The 17,081-nt window shown below is 43.1% G+C and overlaps 1 protein-coding gene across 2 annotated transcripts; it reads left to right on the top strand.

Annotated features, from left to right (window-relative positions):
• The first annotated feature begins 3,032 nt into the window (after positions 1-3,032).
• On the top strand, positions 3,033-16,797 carry Eloc (elongin C). Of its 2 annotated transcripts, none has more exons than XM_057790592.1 (4): positions 3,033-3,209; positions 9,695-9,747; positions 12,958-13,101; positions 16,083-16,797. In XM_057790592.1, the coding sequence occupies exons 2-4, from the start codon at positions 9,744-9,746 to the stop codon at positions 16,271-16,273; spliced, it is 339 nt and encodes a 112-aa protein (XP_057646575.1). In that variant the 5' UTR covers positions 3,033-3,209; positions 9,695-9,743; the 3' UTR covers positions 16,274-16,797. The 2 variants fall into 2 exon arrangements, with proteins under 2 accessions (XP_057646575.1, XP_057646574.1); XM_057790591.1 differs by lacking the exon at positions 3,033-3,209 and adding an exon at positions 3,291-3,375.
• Positions 16,798-17,081: the final 284 nt, after the last annotated feature.

The following is a 17,081-nucleotide window of genomic DNA, read 5'->3' as shown; positions in this document are numbered from 1 at the left end:
AATGCTTCTGGGCATGAATAATTGCTTGTTTTTTCCTAAAAAATAGTTTAAGGGTTTGTCCCTAAAGATCCTGAGGAACCTGCTACTTTGAAGGCAGGAGCCATTATGCTGAATTGTTAAAAAAAATAAATAAGTTTCCATTTACTGTAAGAGCTGAGTTGCTGGTTTTTGTTTTTTGTTTGTTTGTTTGTTTTGTTTTGTTTTTGTTTTTGTTTTTGTTTTTTTGAGACAGGGTTTCTCTGTAGATTTGGAGCCTGTCCTGGAACTAGCTCTTGTAGTCCAGGCTGGCCTCAAACTCACCTATATCCGCCTGCCCCTGCCTCCCGAGTGCTGGGATTAAAGGCGTGCACCGCCGCAGCCGCCACCACCACCGCCGCCACCACCGGGCTCTGAGTTGCTGTCTTTGAGTCTGTTCTTTGAGAATACCCTTGCCCTCCCTGATCACACGGTGACCACAGGGGGGTTTAGAGATTTCTGTATTTCCTTCTTGCCCCAATTCTCTCTTCTGTAAACCTGCTTTGCAACTACTCATGATTTTACTTCATAAAGGGGGCCTGAGAGATGGACTCAGGCTGCTCTCTTTAACCTGACATAGAAGGCAGTTGCTGGCCAGCTCTTGGATGCACCCCAGAAAAATCAAACTTGCTTCCCATTTGGCTGAAATGTGGGAGTGGAATATTTGGGAGCTGACAGCTGAGAGTTCTGGCCCTGTGTTAATCAGAAGATCACTCTGAACAAAACAAAAACAGTTTCTGTTAAAGTTCTGGCAAACAACTTAGGCTAGGGTCATAAGTCTTTTTGTTTTGTTTTGTTTCGAGACAGGGTTTCTCTGTAGCTTTGGAGCCTGTCCCGGAACTAGCTCTTGTAGACCAGGCTGTCCTTGAACTCACAGAGATCCACCTGCTTCTGCCTCCCTAGTGCTGGGATTAAAGGAGGGCGCCACCACCCCACTGGGTCTTAAGTCTTACCTATAGCAAAGTTACCAGTAACTTTTAGCTTAAGCTTTTAGAAAGACCTTTAAAATTCGTGGTACAAAGCAAGTTAGGTTAGTGATACTGATTGTTTTGAGAGCCTCCGATACTGTCTCAGCCAAAGCCAACCCAAGACATTTCTTACAGCCACAAAGCTTAAGGAAACTCAAGAAAGTGAACAGAGCAGGTGTTGACTTTCTTTTTTCCTATTTTGGGAAAGTCACACTGTAAAAGTTCTTGGCTGTAAGCCACCTTGTTGACCAGGCTGACCTCCATCTCAGAGATCTTCCTCAGGAGCTGGGAATAAAGGCATGCTCCACCACACCCAGCTAAAAGTATATTTCTCCTAAAGGTGGGAGTTCCAAGAAAGGAATACTGCTCATTTGTTCAATCCAATGATCTTTCATGTTTCTTTTAAAGAGGGAATCATGTTATTTTTCAGTATTGCAGGATGAGCCAGTGAAGTTCACCCAATTTTTGCTTGCCTCTTTAGCCCCTAACCTAAAGGATGATCCAAAGTCAAGATACATAATCAATTGATCTTGGGCCCTTAAAACGGGATTAATTCAGGTCCCACTAGTTTTATTCAGATTTTCGCCTTAGTTTTATTTTCTGCTACCCAATGCCTCTCTTCCTATGAGACCATTTTGAGCTATGAATAAAACCATAACATTCTTTTTTTTTTTTTTTTGATTTTCAAGACAGGGTTTCTCTGTAGTTTTTGGTGCATGTCCTGTAAGTAGCTTTTGTAGACCAGGCTGGCCTCGAACTCACAGAGATCTGCCTGCTTCTGCCTCCCGAGTGCTGGAATTAAAGGCGTGTGCCACCACCGCCCGGTTTACCATAACATTCTTATTATTTTCCCAAAGCCTTTGAAAATTAATCCAGGGCCATGTCCTACATTCTTTTTTTACTTCAACTCTCTAAGAGTATGCCTATCTCCTGATCAACTTAAAAACAGAAAATGACTCTTTCAGAGTCCTGCACAGCGTCAACATCAGTAATTTCACCAGAATCGCAAACTGGAGTTGGAGGATAGCCTGGGATTAAATAGGAAAATACTGCGTATGGTGGCAGGGGGGAGATAGGGTTGACCCCAACACGAGGCTAGTCAGGGCTACACAGTTCCACACTGGTCAGAGTTACATTGAGAGAGACCCTGGCTAAAAACGTCAAAAACAAAGCCGTTTTGGAAAACATCATTAGTTCCAGAAACTCCAAATCGCACATATATTTCCTTTAGTGGACATTTACACAACTCCCACTAGTTGAGTAACTAAGTATCTTGAATCTATATCTTCAAGCCTATTTTATGAAACAGCAGAGAAGAAACCTTTTTTTTTTTTTTTTTTTTTTTTTTTCGGTTTTTTGAGACAGGGTTTCTCTGTGGTTTTGGAGCCTGTCCTGGAACTAGCTCTTGTAGACCAGGATGGTCGATCCGCCTGCCTCTGCCTCCCGAGTGCTGGGATTAAAGGCATGCGCCACCACCGCCCAGCAGAGAAGAAACCTAACTGAGCTGTTTTCCCAGCTTTCTAGGAAAGGTCCCTGGGTAACCACGGAAAAGCCAATGAAATGCCGTGGTTGTGGGGGTGCGGAAATGAGGTGGGCGTCTGGGGGCTCCGACTAAAGCAATGGTGGTAGGCAGCTGTACTTTAAGGAAAAGGAGAGCAGGGAGGGTGGGCGTGGCATATTTTCAGTAAACACTGACCTATACCGGGAAGAGAGGAAATGAGGCAAACACATTGCGCGAGCTTAAGATGCTCGTCGATATGTATTATTTATCAGAAAGGCCAGATGCCGCCTCCTTAAGAATATGATCTTCTTTAGCATACATACTGCATTTTCACATCTTAGGGTTCCTTTGTAATCTCCCACCTCCTGGCTAAACAGAAACGAGAGGAAGGGCCAAGCTTTAAAGCCACCAAAAATTTCAACACTCTACACGGAAAACTACAAGTCCCAAGATGCAACGTCACGTCGGATTAAACCCTAACAGTAACTTAGTAAGAAACTACATATCCCAGAATGCACCGCTGCCCCCACCCGTTCAGCGCTTCACGGCAGAAATTGGATCAGGAGGGCGCTGCATTCTGGGAATCCAGAAGCCCTGGAATCTCATTGGTTGAGGTTTGCTAACGCTAGCCCTTAAATTGGGCTGCATTACTGAAGAAAGGGCGAGAACGACAACGCGCTTCCTCCAGACGGAGCTGTGAGCCGACCGCGTCTCCGCCTCGCCAGGTACCTATCTCCCGCGCGTTGCAGAAAGCGGCTGTGACGCGACGGAAGTAATTCCTTCCCGTGCCCCGGAACCCACGGGGGTAGGCAGCTGGGGTGGGGGGGCGGCCCTGAATAGGGTCTGTGGCGGTACGCGGGGACACGGCTGCGGCGGCTGCAGGACTGGCCAGTGAGTGTCGGGCTGGGGTGGGAACGGGGCTCTGTTTTCGCTCGGAGAGCTAGGGCAGCTGCGCCTGGGCGCATTGGCCACTCCTCTGCTCACCCCTTCCCGTCTGGGCGGGGAAGGGACGGAAGCCCTGAGCCGCCCCGGCCTCCTCAGCTCCTGGTTTGGGGGGAGGGGAGGGGAGTTTGGCGGGACCTTAACTAGCTCAGCCCGGGGCTTTGGAAAGTGGAGGCAGGACCGTAGGTGGGGGCGAGCTGGGCCTTCTCCGGGCCGAGCGCGGGGAGGGTGGAGTTAAGAGCATGGCAGCCGGGTCGCTTTTCCTTTTTGCCTCCCTCTTGTGCGCTTGGATTTGTTTTACTGTTGGAATCAGTCGGTAGTCCCAGGAGAGATCCCTAGCCCCTTTCAGCAATAGAATCCCCCTAAAAAGTTTACGTTCTGGGCAACTTGGGTAATCTCTGGCTGACAGGGTGGGTTGGGGACATTTGTGCATCCATCTACTTCTCAGTTTTGTCTGAAAGGAAGTATCTAGTGCAAAGTACAATGCCCACTTAGTTTTCCTTAAGGAACTCTAATCTCTTTAGTTTTGTGAACGTGCGGGTTGTGTCATTTAGTGCAAGCTTCTCTACTCTGCACGTTTCAGTGTGTAAAGCAATAGAAATAGTTTTACAACTTCGTTCAAACCACCAGGTTTGCTTTTTAATCCCCAAATCGAATTTTATATTGTTTCGTGACCTAAGATGATAAATATCTGATCTCATTTACATTATAATATAACCCATGTTATTGAGACGTTGAAGTTCACAAGTACCCTAGGGATTCAGTGATGAAGGCTGTGGTTTTGCCCATCGTTGATATTTATTTGTTAGCAATGATTTGAAATTCCTGTTTACCACTTTTGGGGGGCGGGGAAGACAGAATCTCAATGGGTATTTTAGACTGTCATAGAAGTTCTCTGTAAACCAGGCTGGTCCCAGAGATCCACTTTTGCTTCCAAAGTGTTGGTATTAAAGTTGTGGGCCACCATGGCTACTCCCCTTTTTCCAACGTGCTAGGCTTAGCCTTGGACCTCAGCTACTCTGAGTCATCACTCTTGCATGGGCCACTACTGTGTATCCTCATCCCCCTAGTTACTTTAGGTGGGTGGTTGTTTTTTGTTGTTGTTGTTTTGTTTTGTTTTTGTTTTTGTTTTTCGAGACAGGGTTTCTCTGTAGGTTTGGAGCCTGTCTTGGCACTTGCTCTGTAGATCAGGCTGACCTCGAACTTACAGAGATCCGCCTGTCCGAGTGCTGGGATTAAAGGCATATGCCACTACCGCCTGCCACCCTAGTTACTTTATAAATGTCTTATTTTAAATATGACATTTCGCTAATAAGTGCCAGGCTGGGACTATATCTTGATGTAGCATCTTTGCCTAATATGCAAAAGGTCCTGGGTTGCTTCTCCAGCACCAAACACACAAAAAATGTGAGTTTATTACCTCATAATGCCATTTTTAAAAATACGCATATATCCATTTCTTATTTTTGAGACAGGGTCTAACTGTGTAGCCCTTGCTAGCCTGGAACTCAAGCTATGTAGACCAGCATGGCTCTCTGCCTCCCGAGTGCTGGGATTAAAGGCGTGCACCACCACACCCAGTGTTATTTCAAATGGAGAGAATCTGTTAGAGATGGTAATACTGCAATATGAGAGTAGTCAGTGGCGAAGAGGCAGGGGTGGAAGTTCTTCCTATATTGTTCACATTCTAAAGAAATCGTGCAGCTCTTAAGAAATACTTGAGAAAAATAAAGATGTGCGTGGAGCTCAGCATGAGAAGAGGCCTGGTCCTGTCTGTGGTGAGAGAAGTCAGGAGGCTGAGGCAGAAAGATCCTGGAATCCCAGGCCAGTTTGACTGTCCTGGAAGAAGCTGACTCAGAACAGCAATAGTATGAATAAGTGGTGGTTGTGTTGCTTAGTGGTAAGAGTATGCGCCTAGCATTTGTGGAGTACTGGGTTGGGTCCCCAGCAACAAAGAGGTAGTTGGCGGAGGGTGAGAACGAGTGTGATTAGGAGTGATTAGGAGAGGGAATAGTACTCAGTTCTTGAATGGGACAGGAAAGATTTTGAGCCGGGCGTGGTGGTGGCGCATGCCTTTAATCCCAGCACTCAGGAGGCAGAGGCAGGAGGATATCTTGGTGAGTTTGAGACCAGGTGGTCTACAAGAGAGAGTTCCAGGATATGCTCCAAAGCTACAGAAAAACCCTGTCTCAGAAACAGAAAAGATGGTTTTCAACATTTGAAAAAGGTGGACACAGTAGGTACTGTGTAGATGCAGGAGTGGTGAAGACAAAGAAAAGACAGTTGACGTCTTGTGTGTGACTGGCTTGTTTAGGACTAGAGTTGCAGAGAGTTGTCAGACTTTACAGGCTGCTTTACTGTCTGACCCTTGTAGTAGAGAGGTTGCTGCCCCCCCTGCAGTGCAGTAGAGTGAGGACACCAGAGCATGGGACAGTGAAGTGCTGCTTGTTTTTGTTGTGTGTGTGTGTGTGTGTGTGTGTGTACACACGCATGTGCAGGTCCCTCCAGAGGTCAGAGCGCATCCCACCCCCTGTAGTTTAGAGTTACAGATGCTTGTGAGCCAGCTGATAGAGGTTTTGAGAATCAGACTCAGGTCTTCTGCTCCTTACTTTTTTTTCTTTTTAATGTATTTTAGGTGTAGTTACAAACATTTGGAAGTTGCTGTGTTGGGTGCTAGAATCAGTTCTGGTTCTGGAAGAGCACTCACTGCTCTTAACTGCTGAGCTGTCTCTCCAGCCCCCCAATGCTGTGTCTTGACCCATGTCTCAGCTCATGTTCTCTGTCAATCAGTATTATGCTTGATAAGACCCATTTCCCTAATCTCTGGCCTCTTCTGACCCTTTCTCCCCCTGACTTGTTATTTTCCCTCTTTAAGAATTGTTATTCTTGTTATGCTCCCTCCCTAAAGGGTCCTTGGCCCAGATAGCCAAGCTTTACTGCCTCCTCCTCACGACCTTGAAATACAACCTTCTTTCCCGTCCTCATTCCCTGCAAACCTTACTCTACTTTATTTCCCCATAGAACTTCCATCTTACACATTGTTTTGTTTTGCTTTTCTGGTATGTCCACACCTCCACACCCCTTTTTGGTAGCTTGGTTGGGACAGTCTTGCCCTAGTTCTGACTGACCTAATAGCTCAGTGTAATCTTGACAGACCTTGGTCTCTTAGTAATTCTGCTTCACCTCAAGAGCTAGGATTTCACTCTTGCCCCACAAAGCTGGGCTTGTCCTTGTCGCCACCATTTTTCCATGAGGTTAGAATCTTGTTCTTTCTGTCTCCAGTACCCAGGAGAGCACTTGATGTAGTACTCCTTAGTATGGTGTTTGTGAGATGAGTGAGTTTCTAAACTGGTTTTCAGCAACACTCAGTTACTCTTGTGGACCTCCATCAGTCACCCAAACCAAACACTGTTCACTTGAAACATTTTCTGTTGAAGATTTGTAGCCACCACTTAGTTTCTCTGAGACAGTTAATCTCCCACTAAGTTTTGTGTAACATCTACTTATCAAAAGAACTGAGTTAGTTTTATCTACAGCATCTCTATTCAAACTGAGATTTTTCTTCAAATTTGAGTTCCTGGATATATGCACGCTTAATCCTATGTCATATTTTAAACATCGATTTAAGAATTAGGAACTTGAGGCTAGAGAGATAGCTCAGTGGTTAAGAACACTGGCTGCCTTTGCAAAGGACCTGAGTTTCACTCCCAGCACCTACAAGGTGGCTCACAACTATCTACAACTCCTGTTCCAGGGGGTCTGGAAGTGAGGTACCAGGCAAAACACTCATACACATAAATCTAAAATTATTTTTTTAAAGGAACTGTTTGTATAACGTTGATGGAGGTAGGGCTCCTCTACTCTATAGACTCTAGTCTGTAGAGAAATTGTTGCTTCCCAAAGGCCTTACCAAATGAGGCTTTGCGTGGTTGCTTAGCTGCTGCTGGTTAAACAAACAACCCAGGTGTTCTATGGAAATTATCTAGATAGAAAAGTTGACACTTGAAGTTCTTGTACTTCAAGATTTTATAACATTTTTTTTTCAATTTTAAAAAGAATGTTTGCAAAAAAAATAAACAGGGAATAATGGTTTTGGTAGAATTTATGGCATCAACTTCTAGGAGAAGTAGAAAATTCACCTGGAGCTTATTTATTTATTTATTTATTTATTTTAAATATGACATAGTTAAAACTAGGTGTGGTGACCCATGCCTTTAATCCCAGCACTTGGGAGCAGAGGCAGGCAGATCTGAATTCGAGGCCTTTCTGGTCCAGCTACACAGAGAAACCTTAGAGGGTGGGGAACTGTGACTAAATTGAATAATGGAGGGAGGGAATAAGAATTGTCAAATCGGTGGTGGCGCACGCCTTTAATCCCAGCACTCGGGAGGCAGAGACAGGCGGATCTCTGTGAGTTCGAGACCAGCCTGGTCTACAAGAGCTAGTTCCAGGACAGGCTCCAACGTTACCCCATCCCTAAGTTTTTTTTTGGTTTGGTTTGATTTTTTTTTTTTTTGGTTTGTTTGTTTTCCAGGACAGTGTTTCCCTGTGTAGCCTTGGCTGTCCTGGAACTCACTCTATATAGACCCGGTTGGCCTTGAAGTCAGAGATGCACCTGCCTCTGCCTCCCAAGTGCTGGGATCAAAGGCAGTGCCACTATTGTCTGGCCCAAGTGTTTAATATTTAACCTCTCATTGTTAAATTCAGAACTTTAGTACCCTGTGTGTAGAAGAGATGGAAGAGTACAATAAACATGTGCACATTTGTGTGATTAGCACGCAAGCCTTTCATGGAAAGTACTTCATGCCATTGGTTATTCCACAATCCTTCATCTAAGTTTGCTTGATGTAAACACAGGATAGTTTTCCTCTGCCCCCTCCATTGAGGGGTTGAAGGAAGGCACATGAAATTTTAATCTCAGAAGCTGACATGGCACCGGTGTCCACTATTTACGTATGATTGAAACATTAAGACTGAAGTTAGTCTTGTGCCGGAATCTATGTAAACCACTCTGTTGTCAAGGCCTAGAAAACCCCACCCTCCATCCTGAGTGCACTAGTATGGTTAAAGCAGCTAGAGGCTGGCTCACTGGTGGCTGCTTAATGTAACTATCAGATATACCACAAATCAAAGAATTTAGAGGCCACCCTTTGGAAACCAGGGGTCAACACCGGTTGGTTTCTGATGACAACAGGACCAAAAGTTTTCTTCAGATTCTTGGCAGGAAAAGAAGTGATTTAGACATTTCAGCACACTTTTTGATCCTTTGGTTTGGGGGTTTTGGTTGTTTGTGTTTATAGTTTATGTGTTATTTTTAATGAGCAGCACTTGTCCCATTTTTTATTTTTGCCATGCCCCTTCACAGCCTCCCCCTCAACGGCAGCACCATCAGTACGTTGTTTGTGTTGTGCTGGGATAGAAGAAGGCAGGACCTTGGCGTACAAGGCAGACAGATGCACATGCTCTGCCGCACACCCGAGTCTCCAGACTTTGGCTTTGATTCTGAGAGCTTCCCTCCATAGACCAGCCTGTCTAAACTAGCAAGCCTCCTGCTACTGTGCCTGGTTATCAGCTGCTTTTATACATATTAAGCTGATGCCATGGGTTCCCATGCTACTCCAGTGGTAGATTTGACACCTAGAGCTTTGCATGTTCACACACCCACTGAACTGTACTAGTAGCCTTGACAGCCAATTTATAGTGACTATTTTTTTAACATTTAACTTTATTTTATGTGCATTGGTGTGAAGGTGTCAGATCACCTGGAACCACAGTTACAGACGTGCTATGTGGTTGCTGGGAATTGAACTCAGGACCTGGAAGAGCAGTCAGTGCTCTTAACCACTGAGCCATCTCTCCAGTCCCTATAGTGACTATTTTTATTTTTTTTTATTTATTTATTTATTTATTTTGGTTTTTCGAGACAGGGTTTCTCTGTGGCTTTGGAGCCTGTCCTGGAACTAGCTCTGTAGACCAGGCTGGTCTCAAACTCAGAGATCCGCCTGCCTCTGCCTCCCGAGTGCTGGGATTAAAGGCGTGCGCCACCATCGCCCGGCGACTGTTTTTAATCTTTCTGAAATTCAGAAACTACAGCTGGTCAAGTTCATAAAGCATTGTGATGACTTCCATTGACAGATAGTCTGCTGGAATCATGACCTCATCTATAAGGAGGGAGAGCCCTGAAATTGAACACCAAAAACACAGTAAATAGTGATGTGTGGGAAATACCAATGCAACATTAATCTTTGTGCTTTTGTTAAATTTTCAGGAAACTGCTGAAGTTCCTGTGGGATCAAGTAGAATTTTATAAGAACATAATGGGTAAGTTATACAAAGGTAATTTTGTATTTCAGTTAATGGGAGCTGATATTTCCTCTCAACTGAAGTAAAGGCACTGTGGGCTTACACATATACCTTATTGCACAGATGAGCACATTCTCACACACCCGTACACTATGTACACCAAGGGGTGGCCTTTAAAGTCATTGAATGAAAATAAGAGCGTGGCTAAAGTGAAATTAATGTTTATGTGAACAGTTTATTATTCTGTCTGAAAGATAATACACAGAAACAATGTTGTGTTAACTAAAATTTGTATTTTTAAAAACCTTAGTAATACGACTTTTATACTGAGCAGTGGTGGCTCACACCTTTAATCCCAGCATTTAGGAGGCAGAGGCAGACAGATCTCCGACAGCCAGAGGTACCCTGTCTCAAAAAAAAGAGAAAAAGCAAAACAAAAACAACAAAAAACCCCGTGACTTTTAACAACAAATATGCAGAATGTTTTGTTGTGTGTCTCCTAATCCTGTGTCCAGATAAATACCTGCAAAAGAACTTAAGAAAGGTTTGTGCTGCACCGTTTTAGGAGTTTGGTTCATAATGGAGTGTGTGCTAGGGCAGAGCTGCTCAGCTGGTGGCTGCAGGGAGCAGAGCGGAAGTGAAGGACAGAGTAGGCTCCCAAGTGCACTCCTGCTCCCTAAGCTCGCCCACTGTTAGATCCCATCTTCCTCAGCACCACCACCTTCCAGTAGTCTGCTGGGGTCAGCACTCTCCCAGATACCCTAAAAGGGGGGTTTCACTAGGCATATCTCAGGCCAGTCAAGTTGACGATCAAAATCCAGCAACACAGCATGCAAAACATTAGACACATAAAGTGAACTTGTTAGTAGGTGCGGTTGATGTTTTTCCTGGGTCTCCCAGGGTAGCCTCAATCTTCATCAGTCCTGTGTCAGCTTTTTTAAAAATCTGATTCCCTGGAGCTGGAGTTACAGATAGATGGTTATGGGTGCTGGGGATCAAACCCAGGTCTTCTGAAAGAGCAGCTTTGCTCTTAACTGCTGAGCATCTTTCTAGCCTCTGCATCAATCAGCCTTTTGAATATTAGAATTAGAGGCAGGAGCCATTCTGCCTAGCTTCAGTTCAAAATAATGAGCCGGGCGGTGGTGGCGCACGCCTTTAATCCCAGCACTTGGGAGGCAGAGGCAGGAGGATCTCTGGGAGTTCGAGGCCAGCCTGGTCTACAAAGGGAGTTCCAGGACAGGCTCCAAAGCTACAGAGAAACCCTGTCTCGAAAAACCAAAAAAAAAAAAAATGCTAACACTTTAGGGTGTGTCCCTCCCCCCACCACTCCTGCTGAGACGGGGTTTCTCTGTGTAACCCTGACTCTCCTGGAAGTAATTCTGTAGACCAGGCTGGCTTCAATTATTTTAGCCAGGTGGCGGTGGTGCACACCTTTAATCCAAGCACTCGGGAAGCAGAAGCAGATGGATATCTGTGAGTTCGGGGCCAGCCTGCTCTACAAGGACTAGTTCCAGGAAGGGCTCTAAAGCTACAGAGGAACCCTGTCTCAAGAAAGAAAAACAAATAATGTAGTTTAGAAATTGATCTTATATCCCCATGTTATTGTAAAAAAATGGCAATAGGGCTGGAGAGATGGCTCAGTGGATAAGAGCATTGCCTGCTCTTCCAAAGGTCCTGAGTTCAATACCCAGCATCCACATGGTGGCTCACAACCATCTGTAATGATGTATGGTGCCCTCTTCTGGCCTGTAGGCATACATGCAGAAAGAATATCGTATACATAATAAATAAATAAATATTAAAAAAAATTAAAAAAAATGGCAATAGTTACAGTGTCAAAGCTTCATCAGGCTAGAAGGGTAGCTTGGTTTGCAAGCATCAGGACCCAAATTTGAATTCCAGACCCCATGTGAAAAGCCAGGCACAGTAGCACACATTGTAATCCCACTGCTCTTGGAGCAAGAAAAGAGGTGGAGACATGATCTTTGGAAGCTTGCAGGCAAGTTACCCTGAAGTATGCGGTGATGAACAATGGAAATACGCTTCTCAAAGTGAAAGATGGGGGCCTCCAGCTAAGGTTATCCTCAGACCTCCAGTGTGCTCTTGTAGCACACGCATATCCATAAACTCAAACAATTATACACATACAGTTTTTAAAATTTTGGGGGTTGTTAATATTTTATGATGTTTATATACTTCATAATATTATAGGTATGGCTTGTATCCCCTGACTATTTACTGTATTCACATTTCCTAGATGTTTTCATAGTGTTCTTCATAGCAGGTTTATTTTTCTAAAATTTGAATTTAAGTAAGTATCATTTATTTTTAACTTGTGTCTTTAACGTCCTTCAACAGTTTCCCATTTTTTTAGGAATGGAGAGAAGTGCTTTTATCATGTTTATTTGAAAGGTAGCTACTTGTTTTAAGGACTGAAATTGGTCTTGTTTTAATGGGTTTTGATTCAGACAAAACATCTTTGACAGCAATAGTGATTTAATGCTAATCTTCATTTTAGGAATTTCTGAGCTGTTTGTGGCTAAACAGAACATCTTCGTCCTTCTCCTCTATATGGCTCCCTAAATTTTTAGAATAAGACTTAAGATGCTGTTTTAGTCAGGTTCTCTTGCTGTGGAGAGACACCGTGACCGTGACAGCTCTAAAGGAAGGCATCTAATGAGGCTTAGAGTCCAGCTTTAGTCCATTATCGTCATGGCAGGAAGCGTGGCAGTGCGTAGGCAGACATGGTGCTGGAGAATTTGCTGAGTTCTACATTTGATCTGCAGGCAGCAGCAAGATACTGTGAGCCATTAAAGCCTCACTTGAGCTTCTGAGACTTCAGAGCCACCCTTCCACCCCACAGTGACACACTTCTTCCGACAAGGCCACGCCTTTTAATAGTGCCAGTACTGGTGGGTCAGTGGTAACCATAAAAATGTGAGAAAAGACCTTGGTATTTAAAAAGTATATATCTCAATTATAATTATTATTAGTTGTTATTTGCTTATTTTGTCCTGAGCAGAAAACTAGTGAAGCCAGCACAGTGACTAGAGTCAGTGGTAGCTACACACGCTCCGCACCTCTCGTTTTTGTTCCTCTCTTTTCCATGCTTAGCAGTCAAACCCAGGGTGTCACATATGCGAAGAACATGTTCTACTGCTAAGCAGTCCCAGACAATCTGTTTATTTTTAATATATGATTAAAACTTATTTTACTGCTTTATTTCAGATGGAGAAGAGAAAACCTATGGTGGCTGTGAAGGCCCTGACGCCATGTACGTCAAATTAATATCTTCTGATGGCCATGAATTTATTGTAAAAAGAGAACATGCATTAACATCAGGAACAATAAAGGCCATGTTGAGTGGACCAGGTAAGTAATAGCGTCTTTTCCTTCATATATCCTTTTAACATTTAATAAATGTTTTTCCCAGCTGGGTGGTGGTGGTACATGCCTTTAATCCCAACACTTGGGAGGCAGAGGTAGGCGGATCTCTGTGAGTTCGAGGCCAGCCTGGTCTACAAGAGCTAGTTCCAGGACAGGTTCCAAAGCTACAGAGAAACCCTGTCTCAAAAAACCAAAAAAAGTAGCTTGTAATTGTCATATACTCTTGTGATAAAAAGTTTATTCACAGAAGTTACCACCCCCTGATACACCTTCCTTTCTCCTCCACTAACTGCTTTGTGCCATTTCATTTCGGTTTCTGATTTGAGTCAAGATGACTCAACAGTAAAGAGCACTGGCTGCTCTTCCAGAGGACCCAGGTTCAATTCCCAGCACTCACACGGCAGCTCACAACTGTCTGTAACTCCAGATCCAGGGAATCTGGCACCCTTACACCAATGCAGATAAAATAAAATAAATTATTTAAAAAAAATATCTTAATTCTGTAGCACATGCAGCAGAGCTGGCTTCAGACCCTCATCTTCCCGTGTGCTGGGACTGTAGGCCTAACTACTCCTGGCTCTGATCGTTTAGCATTGTTTTTCCTTTGAGTAAGTATTTTCTAACTTCTAGAGTTCAAAGCATAAATGCAGCAGCAATTATTGCTTCTACAATATGAACAACCATCACAAAGATGTAGTTCCAAAATCTCCAAAAGGAAACCCTATATCCTCTCTGCTTTATCTGTGTCCAGTGTGCTTTCTGTTTCCCTTATCTGGAATCCATGCAGTATTTGACCTTCTATGTCTTTCAAAGTACATTCATATAGTGGAATCACCTAGTACTAGGAATGTGCTATATTATGCTCATCTGCTCAGCACAGTTGAACTGAATGGTGCTGTTGTTGTGGGCACAAGTATATATAAGTGTTTGTTTACCGCACCAGCTTTTGGGTCTTTTGCTTTGTGGGACTATTTGGTCATAGGTCATTGTGTTTTGGAGGAGCCACTAAAGTGTTTCTTTACTTACATATTTAGGTGTATATGTGTGTATGTATCTGTATGAGTTTATGTGTATTGCACGCAACAGTTTGTGGAGCCAGAAGAGGGCATCAGATTCCCTAGAACCAGAATCGCAGGTGGTTGTCCCAGTGGGTGCTGGGAACCAAATCCAGGTCCTCTGCAAGAGCCACCTCCCTGTTGATAGCTGTTGTGCTGACTGTGAAGTGCTACTTCAGTATAGTTTTTATAGTATTTCCTTAGCAACTGCTGAGTTTGAACACCAATCCATGTATTTGCTGGCCATTTACATATCTTTTTTTTTTTTTTTTTATTCACTGATCAATAGTGGCACACTCCTTTAATCCCAATACTCAGGAGGCAGAGGCAGGCATATATCTGTGAGAGTTCAAGACAGCCTCAACTACAGAACTAGTCCAGGATAGCCAGGACTACACAAAGAAACCCTGTCTCAGAAAACAAAAAGAAACAAGATTCTTGGAAACATGATCTTCCTGCTTCCACACATGTTTAACTTAGCACCCAGGAGGCGGAGGCAGGCAGATCTCTGTCCAGGACAGCCAGAGTAACACAGTAAGACATCCACAGATGGAGAGGAGTAAAGTGCTTCATTTGCTTTGTGTAATGAAGGTTTTGGAACTTGACAAAGGGGGACTTGCACAATTATGCTGTTAAACTGTAAACTTTAAGATAGTTGAGTGTGTATGATTTTCACCTTTAAAAAACCCATCTCTAGTGTCATAAAGGCTGTTGTGTTTCCTACATATATTCTAGAAAAGGGGTTTTAACTACTAACCAAACAAAATTTACTTTTAACCTCAGAGTTCTACTTGTTTTTCATCCTACCCTACTCCTAACTAATGGCAATTGGAACTTTTAAATGCTGCATGCCTTTAATCCCAGCACTCAAGAGGCAGAGGCAGGTAAATCTCCGAGTTCGAGGCCAGCCTGATCTGTAGAATGAGTTCCAGGACAGCCAGTGTTACATAGAGACCCTGTCTCAAAAAACCAAATAATAATAATGTAAAATAATGCATTCTTTAAAAATATCTATGGATGTGAAATGCCCTTTGTATTTAGCATATATATATACAACTTAATGTTGCGCATCTAAAAGAATTCTGTGGTCAGTGAGTGAGTGGTGCACACCTTTAATCCCAGCACTCAGGAGGCAGAGGCAGGCGGATCTCTGAGTTTGAGGCCAGTCTGATCTGCAGATGAGTTCAGGACAGCCAGGACTACTCAGTAGTGAGACCTACTTTCAAAAAAAAGAACATTGTCCCTGTGATATATAAATAACATTTATATGGACAAGACATTTTGAGGCACGACTGGAAACTGCTTCATATAGCATTAGTTCAGAAGAAGGTGTCTTAACAAGAACATCCCATTACTATGAATTGTTTGCGTTTGTTTTTTGAGCCTATATTTAGCTAAACAGCCAGCCTCTTGAGTGTTGAAGTTGTATGCATGTGCATGCATGCATCAAGCCTTCAGATACTGTTAAAAAATTTTAAAGTGTTGTATCTACTGAGAAATCAGATAATCTGTTGCTAATGACAGTCAGTCTTTTAAGATTTGTTAATTTACTGCCTAATAAAGTGCCATGTACCACATGGCTTAGGTACAGAACTTTATTTCCCTACAGTTCTGCAGTGTTTCACACTAAAGAATTGTTAGTGTTGATTTTTCTCAGCGCTTGTCTTTGAGTAATGGGCTTTGTCTTCACGTGTGCTTCTCTGTGTGTCTTGGAGTTCTCTTTTTGTCTGTATGTGTCTCGTCTCTTCTGGTGAAAATGCCAGTCGTACTGTGTCTGGTCCTAGAGACCGTGAGTAACATAATTGAGCTGAGCGACACTACCCAAGTACAGTCACATTCTACGATGGTTGAAGTTTCTTTGAACAAGAGGTACTGTGCAGTCCGTAACATACAAACCCTTTTGTTTTGCAGGTCAATTTGCCGAAAATGAAACCAATGAGGTCAATTTTAGAGAGATCCCTTCGCACGTGCTCTCAAAAGTGTGCATGTACTTTACCTACAAGGTCCGCTACACTAACAGCTCCACCGAGATTCCTGAATTCCCAATTGCACCTGAAATAGCTCTGGAACTGCTCATGGCTGCGAACTTCCTAGATTGTTAAATAAAATAAATTATAATAAACTGTTAATTTTTTCAGTATTTAATACCTGTAGTTCAGTTAGTAATTTTTTCACATATAGCATGTTGCCTGTATGAACTCTAAAGTTAATTGCTGAGCAGATTCCTTCTGTCATTTGCATAGCAGAGTTGAAATTTGTTTGCTACATCAACAAATTAAGGACGTTACAAGCCAAGAAATAAACAAATAATGCCAGTTTGTAGGTGGTTTGCTTTCTCCTTTGGATGTGACCTTTAAAATAATAAGTAACATAGCAAATCCTGGAGTACGCGTAAATGAACATATTCTACAGGTAAATACAGGGGCTAAGTATTTTTATGTTTTCAGTGTTTTTTTAAGAACCAGTTCTGATCTTAACAGCCACTGGGCATTACTAGAGTTATGCAAATAATTACATGAGAAAAACATGTTTATAACTTAGCCAAACCTTGATTTTTGTAACTCAAAGAATAAGAGTTGAAATTTCTTATGTGTTTTTTGATAAACTGCAGTATTGTTTAATTGCATCTTGTGTTTTGTTTATTGCTACAATTTAAGAATTTTATTTAAAAGCAGTTTTGGAAGATTACCAAGTACACCTTTTGGAATAGTAGTAACCATCTGAACTGTAGCCATCTAGTCAAGTAAATGAGGACTTTATGAGAGTCGCTGTGTGTTTCGAACAGTCCAAAGCATGATTTTCGCTGGCCTCCAAGGCCGCTTGCCTTTTCATTCTTCATGGTCCCTTGTATCCTGCAGCACTTGATGAACTTGATCTAAACTCAGAGTCTAGGTATTCTGAGCTCATCCA

Source organism: Chionomys nivalis, chromosome 16 (genome assembly GCF_950005125.1).
Source record: "Chionomys nivalis chromosome 16, mChiNiv1.1, whole genome shotgun sequence".
Taxonomy (NCBI): domain Eukaryota; kingdom Metazoa; phylum Chordata; class Mammalia; order Rodentia; family Cricetidae; genus Chionomys; species Chionomys nivalis.
The sequence above is the reverse complement of the archived record's forward strand: the minus strand, read 5'-3'. Positions and strand labels throughout refer to the sequence as shown.